This window comes from Narcine bancroftii, chromosome 4, assembly GCF_036971445.1.
Source record: "Narcine bancroftii isolate sNarBan1 chromosome 4, sNarBan1.hap1, whole genome shotgun sequence".
NCBI lineage: Eukaryota > Metazoa > Chordata > Chondrichthyes > Torpediniformes > Narcinidae > Narcine > Narcine bancroftii.
Genome location: NC_091472.1, coordinates 262991156 through 263000516, shown reverse-complemented (window position 1 = coordinate 263000516; position 9361 = coordinate 262991156). Strand labels below are relative to the sequence as shown.

Sequence of the window (9361 nt, the reverse complement as noted above, 5' to 3'; positions counted from 1 at the left end):
AATTATATCTTTTGTTTTACTCTTCATTATCACCGGCAGCTTCATCTTGTGGGATACAGGGCAATTCCAATATACTTCCATTCTGAAATTCAACCAGTCATCCAAAATAGAATACGGACATGTCAAGGAGTACCTGTATAGGAATGCTTGTCCAGCAGATGTATTGTTTGTCTGTATGTGTGTTATGTCTTGTATGTCTGTGTGTTTTGCACCAAGGACCATTTCGTTGGTTCTTGTGCAAGCAGATGACAATAAACTTGATTTGTCAGTATGGTGCAACAGCACATACCCTTCCTCAGGAGGCTGAGGCAAGGCCTTCAGGTCCCAAACTGACCTCCTTTTACATGGGCACAATTGAGAGTGTCCTGTCTGGCTGCATTGTTGTAGTATGGTAGCTATAGTGACTTTGATCCAATAAATAGTCACTTGAAAGCTAAGTGAGGCACTTATTAGTGGCATGTTTTCAATTAGTTTCAATACAAGTCAAGATGTATTTTTATCTTTTAATTAACATGTAAACTTGAAATAATCTTCTTTAACGTTGACATGAAATATTCATAAATAACATCTGCACTGATGCTCCATGAATATAAAGTAACATTAGTGCTAACGGTCAACTAAAGTTATGAATGTTTCACTCACCCTTCTCTATGGTTCCACATTAGTATTCGATCTAAACTCCCGATTCATGATCTGCCCCTACTGCCCATGCTCCTACCAGCACTACAATATTCGATCACCCTGTGCATGCTCCTGCAACTGTACATGCATACAACAAAGATGGCTACCAAAAGTCAAACTAACTCAGGACGCCTCCGACACTCGCGGTAACCAAGTGGGATGCTGACCTAACAAGGTAAGTAAAAGAATTAGGCCACTACTGTAGCTGCAAAGCATCAGACCAGAGGATCATTAAAAAACAGCCAAGAGGATCACTGGGATCTCCCTTTCCTCTAAAGACATTTATTGGGAGTGTTGTCCAAATAGGGATCAAGGAGTTATAGAAGACTGTTTCCATCCTGTGTACTGTATCTTCAATTCACTACCACCAAGAGTATCAAAATCAAGATACCGATGAACAGTATCCTGTAACCATAAATGCCATCCCAAATATTTATTTATTTTGATTATTTCTGTGATCATTATGTACTGCATATTGTGTGTTTTTGTGCATGCAACATGATCTGGAGAGATATTGTTTCATTGGGTTGTATACAGTATGTACAATCAGATAATAAACTTGAATAAAAGACCAAACAACAAATAGAATTCCTCTGCAGATAAAGCAGGGTGCCATCAACCTTTGCACTTTAATTTTTAAGTATATATTGGTGCCTTTAAACTAAGTCTGAAACGGTCACTTGAACAAGAATATTCGATGCCATTAAAAGTTCAATCTTCCCAACCCAGGAAAGAACATCAAATATCAGGGGAGGTGGGATGAAATGGAGATGAGCTATTGTTATTGAGCACCTTTACCATCCAGCACACAGTTTCTTTGACCTACTACTAAGAATGTAAGTTTTAAAGTAGTAACCTAAATAATATAGCAGAGAACATTCCATTGTGTTTTGATAATTCAGCAAAGCTGAAGATCAACAACTCCTCCACATTTGGCAAAGACAGTAAAAAAAACTATTAACCATTAGGTTAAGGACATGACCCTGATTAACAAATCCCCAGAGAATCTTAAGAAACATGTACTTATATGGGGAAGTCTGTTTGAGTATTCTGGAGGGCTAAAAAATTTATCTGTATAAATATGCAACACAAAAGTCATGAGGCAGACTCTCTTGGGATGAGACTAGCTCCTTGCTGTATCAGAGTTCTCATGCTTTCTAAAGTTATTAGAATTAATTTTTGTGGTTGTATTTGTGTTTGTTTTCAAGCAAACTCAGGATCAATTTAACACTACCATCAGTTAAGTACAGGAGCATCAAAATCAGACCTGCAAGGAATTGAAAATGGCTTCTTCCTACAGACTATAAGATTGATGAATAATATCCTGTAACTGAGTACCATATTTGACGATATATAGGGACCCCCCCCACAAACAAAATCACCTGAAAAACTACCCAGGGTCTTGTATGCCAAGGTGACATTTTGGAGAGAATTGTATTGCCACCTGAACCTGTCATCAGGGAGGGAGGGAGGGATCCCCGCCGTCCATTCAGTATTGCCGCTAGGGTCCAGTATTATGGATGAAGGGATCCACCAAAGGGTCTGGGGCATCACTTGAAGGCCCTCCTCCACCCTGAGAGCTGCTATTGCTAACTAAACCAACCTCCCCCGTGCCACTACTCCTTATCCTAACACCCCCCCCCCCTCCCCCCGTCCCCCAAATACTGTTGCCACTGTTGCTGATGCTATCCTGGACATAGAATGAACACTTACCTACTCATCCTAGCATTTGCCCTCAATGAAATGATGCCAGATAAAACATGGTAAGACCTGGTCTATCCGTAGTACACTAAAACATGGACCTGCCTACCTGTAAATACACTAAAACATGCATACTAAAAAAAAATATATTTCTTTAAAAATCTTAATATTCCCTGGTGAAATGAGGTGTGGGGGGGGGGGGGGGAGTCTTATATGCAGGTGGGTCTTATGTGCCATCAAATATGTTTTTTTTTAAACTATACCTTTATGTGTACACACACACACACTCACACACACACACACACCAAAAAAAAAACACTAATTTTGTTTGATGGCATATGAACAGTCAGATGACAATAAACTTGAAACTCTGAAATGTACAGAATAGGTATCATGGACACTCAACAGTTCAGTATCTGGACAAGCTATGGACTAAATGTTAGTAAAAGGGGTTAGTATAGGCCCACAAATGAGCCTGCAGCTGACGTGGACTTTTACCCCCTCCATAAATCTTCGTCCGCGAAGCCAAGCCAAAGAAAATACTGGATGCTCAGCAAAGGCATGATGGGCTAAATGGTCTGCTGCTGTGTTGCATGACTGTTTCAAAATTGTGATTGATTGAAGCAAGTGGCAGTAACGGCAATCTATTTGCTTTTTTCATTGACCCTTTCCACAGACAAAAAAATCCCAAATTAAAAAAAAAGATTGGAACTATTCAAAGGATTAGGTAGTATCTGTGGAAAGAGAAGCAGTTTAATATTTCAGGTCCAAGACCTTTCACCAGGATGGAAAAAGTGAGAATTGTTCGTTACAAGTTGTATGGAGAGTGGGGGAAGGATGGGCAGGACAGAAAGGGACCCCTCCACTTGGAAGAGGCCAAAGTTACCATGGTGATAAGCCATCAATATGTCAATTGGTTGATGGGTTTTACAAAAACAGAAACAAATAGACATGTAGAAGCTGTGAAATGTAGAGCGATAAGGGATAGCACAAGGTCAGGCCAAGCTGGTGGAGGAGGGAAACTGGACAAGTACTACATTTGGATTTGTAGAAACGGTCAGACCTGATACAAAAAGAGAAAGTGAGTTACCTCAAGTTGCTGAATTTGCTCCCTTCTCAGATTGAATTCTTGGATACAATGAAAATTCAGTCCTTTGCACTTTAGACTTGAGTAAAATTAAAAGTATTTTTGGTCAAAAATTATACATTCGATTTCTCCACGTGTATCTTGCTCAAAACATTGTAGTTGGCAATTTTCCAGTTAGAATTTTATTAAAACTTTTTTTTGTTGCAAATGAAGTCACATTGTACAAATTACCACACATTAAACCCAGATTCCAATTAATATTAAGTACAGTTGTCAATGCATTCCATTTGTTGTTGACTTGGAAATCATTTGAATTCACTGTAAAATGATTGCTCTTCACATGGTTCTGTGGTTAACTCTTAAATGCCACCAATTAAAGCCCTTAACCTCTCCGGTGTCAAATACTGAAGGGTGATTGCTATCCCTTTAAACTGTTGTTCAAACAATTTAATGCATAAACACATTTGCCAAATTGCACTTAAAGTATTGGTGTTCTGGAGATGTCACAGTATTACATACATAAAAATATTGCAACAAATAAGTGGCTTGTGCCAATAGTTCAAGTCTGATGATAACCATGTGGGCTTTCGAAAATGCAAGGAATGCCTGGTTGCTTTACATAACATTTGCAGACAAATCTTCTGATACATAAGTGATAACTTCACAAGTCTTGAACTGATCCAGGAACAATGGGCCAACTGTACAGGTTCTTAGTGACGGCGAGGAGATGAAGTTTCCAACATTTGTTACAGGGGAGCGAGTTAAACTACTCCAATAGTACAGCTCCACTCGGACATCAGAAACAATATTTTGTACAATTTGCTGCTTTGCCCACTCACCTTGAATCATAATGCAGAGCAAGGCTACTTGATGACATTTTTATGCTGACATCCATGAAGTGGTTTGAAGCAGTTTAGCTTCACCCATTAGAACCCCCTCACTCCCCACAATGGTCAGATAAGATTTGCCTCCTCTGTTTAGGCTGTCTTTGAACTATGGCCTCAGATACTGAAGTTCTGTGGGGTATCTGCCCTGACTCAAAGGCCACACTCACTTTAGTCAAATTCAGTGCTGAGCATTTCTGCTCCACTGGTCTAAACACATAATCTGGAGAGGGAAGGGCAGAGATTGCCACCATTCAGATGTAATGCAAAAATAGCCCTTTTTTAGTAAAAAGAAATGATACCATAACTATATTAAAAAATTCATTTACACTCACAAGATCACAAGATATAGGAGCAAAGTAGGCCCACTGGCCCATCGAATCTGCTTTGCAATTTCTAATCATGAACTGATCTATCCACCCACTCAGCCCCACTCCCTAGCTTTCTCCCCGAAACCCTTGATATGCCCTGACTAATCAAAATACTTGTCAATCTCTGCCTTAAATACACCCAACAACCTTACTTCCATAGCCGTCCATGGCAACAAGTTCCACAGACTCACTGCCCTAAACATCACTAACCATTGACAAGTATATATTTAAGCTTGTGGAACTTTCCATGCATAAACCAATTGCTGCTTTTATCTACAACAACTACATTGCCAGAAACCCTTTTAGGATTTCTTTTAATTCCTCACTCGTGCTTGTTCCATAATGGGAATCCAATGACAGTCTATCATCTAACAATAACTGTGCAAGACACAAAAAGCATTCCTCAGCCAAAAGCAATTCACCTAAGTCAATCCACAGCAATGTAAATCTCAAGAGTACTCAAGTGGCAGAACCCTGTGGTAAGAAGAAATAGAAGCACAAGTCGGCCATCTGGCCCTATCGAGCCTGATCCTCCATTCAATGTGATCATGGCTGATCTGATAAAATGCTCGTCTCTACGGACCTGCCTTTTCCCCATATCCCTTAATTCCCTTACTGTGTAGAAATCTATTCAACCTTGTCTTGAATATATTTACTGAGGTTGCCTTCACTGCTTCAATAAGCAGCAAATTCCATAGATTCTCCACCCTCTGTGAAAAGCAGTTCCTTTTCATCTCTGTCTTAAATTTACAATCCTGAATCCTGAACCTATGTCCCATAGTTCTGGTCTTCCCTCCCAATAGAAACAACTTACCTACCTCTATCTCACATCTATGCTGTTCATAATTTTATATGTTTCTGTAAGATCCCCTCTCATTCTTCTGGTGGCAGAGCCCTGGAGTACATGGGCTGTTTTGCAAAGGAGCCCCAATGGGGCAACAATATTCTAATTCTATTGCTGGTGATTGCAATTCATCAGCAATTACATGACCTCACAATTAAACAATTATATGACCTCACAATTAAACAATCATGGCTTCAGGGTAAATGCTGGGCATCTCGGGAATGATTCCAGCTACAGGCAGGAGTTTGTCTCAGCTCTACGCTCAAAACATTGAATGTTTGTGACAATCCAAGGCAATACTGAGGGATGTCACCAGAGTTACTTCCAGTGGCACATCACTTAAAAATCACTTAAGCAAACACCAAAAAAAAAGACAAATCCACCAATCTATTTGGAGTGCAAACTCCATAAAATAAGGAAAGCAGCTGAAGACTTGATCTGTGTGGTGAGGCCATTAGAAACTTCATGTACAGGGTAAGTCTGTACGGCTGTGCAGTGGTTCCTGCTCATTTTCTGCCATTAATCTAACAGGAGTTTTCCCTATTAAAGTTCACAATTATCAATGTTTGCAATGCAAAGCCAGAACTGAAAATTGAATTTAAACAATTTAAACTCATGCTTGCTCCCTAACAATTACAGCTATTCTTACCTCTTGACATTCAAGCTTCTTTTCACTTAGTTCCTCATGGAAGCATGTTAACCGTGGTAAAGTTACCACAGAAAACACAAGAGCAATGATTTTTGTTTCCTATCTTGGCAAGGTGGGGCGACATTCCCTTTTTGATCAGTTCTTAAAATCTCTTTTTTTTGCATGTCTGGTACAAGAAGGTGCCAGTTACCCAACATTGACTCAAAAAAAAATGCAGTGCAGTTTTAACAAAGAATGCACAGATAAAATAGGTTTGAAACCCCAACAAAAGTGCAGATAATTTAACCATTGCTAAAAAAAACACTTTCAGCCCACCTCTTTGAGGGTCTTTTTCTAAGTGTTACCAATTGAAGACACTGGCCCCTTGTGCAGAACAGTCCTTGCAAAACCTTTCTTCATACGTGTGTGTGTGTGTGTGTGTGTGTGTGTGTGTGTGTGTGTGTGTGTGTGTGTGCGCGCGCATGCGTGCACACACAAGAAAGAACTGCATTTTGCAAGCTTATTTCATGTCAAATTTGATGCAATATCCAAGAGGCAAATGCCAATGCAATTTTTTGTCTCCTTCACATTCCACTCTCTTGCTTGCACAATTCGTGGCATTGCCCTGTGTCTTTGTTTTAAAAAAAAACTCAAGGTGCCTCATTGCCCACAATCTTGTATGCTTGATAAATTCAGCCTGGTGCTGCTGTTTAAATTGATGTATGGTTTGAAAGTGAAAGGCAAGGAAACAAAGACCAATCTTTTCTTCAAAGTGGCTTCATGTTGAGTTTCAGTTTGATGCAAGTCTGATGACTCAGGCCTTCACATTTCACAAGACTGGAATCAAGTGTGCAAACCTGCTCCATAGAGGGAAGAGCATTCCCTCACAGTATAAATAACACTGCTACAGTTTACTGTGCACAGGCTTAAATGTCCTTGTGACACATACAGGCGTTACATAACTTAGCTTTAGATTCAACGTTCTCTCTGATTCAACAATAGCAGCTTTCAAATCGGCAAGAGATTGATCACATGACTGAGCACTGCAATTTGTTTGACCCAGCTGTCCTGTCCCCACGCCATTTTGTTTTCTTCTTCTTTTTCTGGCTCTTCTCTGGTATTTGTTGCCTGTTTGGAATTAGACACAAAGAAACAGCACATCTTTAATTAATGCCCGACTTTTGCCAAATGTTCCATTGTTCTCATTCTTCAGGCAAATGAAAGCCTTTGCTTCATTCCTGGACAGACAAGCAAGAGATGGAGGCAAAACATAAAAACAAACTGGCTTTTGGACATGCAGACAGAAGGACCCCTGGAGGCATGATCAACTTGAAAAAAGAATCAGAGAGAAAGCTTTACCAGGGGAAAAAATATGGAACCTGAAACTGCAAGCAGCTAAAACACAAAAGTCTGCAGGCACCGTAATTGAAGTAAAAACACAATGATGGAGTAACTCAGCAGGTCAAACAGTGCACTCTGTAGCAAAAATAAAGCATGGCATACATTAATGATGATCTCCAGCCCAAATTGTTAGTTATGATCCTTTGATGAAGGGCTCAAGCCCAAAACACTGGTTATGTTCAGTATCTTTATTTTTGTTACATGAAAGGACACTGTTTGACCTGCTAAGTTTCTCTCGCATTGTGTTTTACTGCAAGGAGCTGTTGAAGTGAATAATGCAAATTCATTTGAGAGCAAAAAATGCACACAAGGATGATAGAAAAAGACAAGGAGGTGAATAAAGCTGGGAACAAGTTTAAATAGAGCATAGGTTGAAACCCACTTATTGGTTTGAATGATCTATAAATATTTCACATAATAGGATAAATGAGGGTAAGGAATGGAATTATTGAATAAGTATATTTTTTAATTTAAAGTAAAATTGTTGAGTCAAATCATGAAACGTTGTGAGAATTTACTCTTTGCTTTACAGTAAATCGTCACAATGGTAATTCAAACATTTCATAAATTAAAAACTGGGTGAATTTCATGACCAGCAACTGACACAGTAAATAACTCAAGAGGCTGAGACTGAGTCACTGATTCTCAAGCTTTTATTCACAATGGACAGGGACCTCATCCGATGCCATGACCTGGGCTTTCTGGGGAAGGGTCAAAATGTTAGAGGTTTTATCCAAGGTCAAAAGAGGAAGGGGCCACAGGTACAGCCACAAGGCAGGACAGAACCAGGTAATCAGAAATACAGCAGTTTAGCAGTTCACCACAGCAAAGTTGGTATCTTTTTCCATTCACTGCCAGTTTAGATTTAGGGACAATACTAGTTTGCACAATTAACATTTCTACTCCTTCTGAACAGTTCAAAAAAACTGTGGGTGAATACTCATCCAACCACATGAGATTCAAGATGGTGAGCTCCATCATAACATCAAGTTTAAAAATCCAATTGATTCACCTAGCCACTCATCCAGGCTTTGTAAGACTATTGTCCCACTGCGGGCAGCTGATTCTTAAAACCCTCTTGAATGGACACTTTGAAGTGCAAAGTGATCTGGGAATGGTTAATAGTAAAATTAACTTCGATCTCAAGATTGGACAGGAAGTGGTCCACAAATATAATGAATTTACTTTTTCCCCCGTCATTCATCTTGTGGCTTATTGAACATTACAACACGATGTTCTGACGACCTATGTAACCAACATCAATCTAACCCTTCCCTCCCTCACGGCCCATAACCCTTTATTTTACTTATATACACATGCCTCTCAAAAAGGTTTTTGAATGTCTCTATTGTACCAGCCTCCACCACTCAGGATAAGATTGTCAATGCTCCGCTTCTTTGACCAAGATTGCCAATTTACAGAAATTGATATTGCGCCTATTGATATTTATGGAAGTGATATTTGCAAAAGATAAAATTGCTTGCAAAGATGACTAAATAAATTTGAAGAGTTTCTGACCCCTGACTCTGTAAGTGAAGGACCAAAGTATAAATGGTTATGATTCCCTCTTATCAGGATAATCATCCCCTCAAGCATTTCCTGTTGTCCATTGAAGGTTAACTTGCACAGTGGCACTAACCTTCTGCTTAATACATATAATAAAAATTATAAGATGATTTTGAGAAAACAAACTGTTTTCTTGAGGTGCTGACTAAAATTCTTTCCTCAACCAACAAAAATACAAATCACTCAAGCCACTGGTGA

General features: G+C 39.4%; 1 protein-coding gene and 1 long non-coding RNA gene across 8 annotated transcripts in view; one reads left to right on the top strand and one right to left on the bottom strand.

The window, feature by feature from the left end:
• The first annotated feature begins 5745 nt into the window (after positions 1–5745).
• Positions 5746–7961, top strand: LOC138761913 (uncharacterized). The gene is made up of 2 exons (XR_011356613.1): positions 5746–6042; positions 7410–7961. It is a non-coding gene; the product is annotated as an uncharacterized lncRNA (long non-coding RNA).
• Positions 6958–9361, bottom strand: part of LOC138761912 (ras-related protein M-Ras) — a 72851-nt gene continuing 70447 nt past the window's right edge. For all 7 annotated transcript variants that reach the window (XM_069934861.1, XM_069934860.1, XM_069934862.1 and 4 more), the window contains one exon: positions 6958–7324. In XM_069934861.1, the coding sequence (XP_069790962.1) occupies positions 7225–7324 (100 nt within the window). In that variant the 3' untranslated portion in view covers positions 6958–7224. The remainder of the gene's footprint in view (positions 7325–9361) is intronic.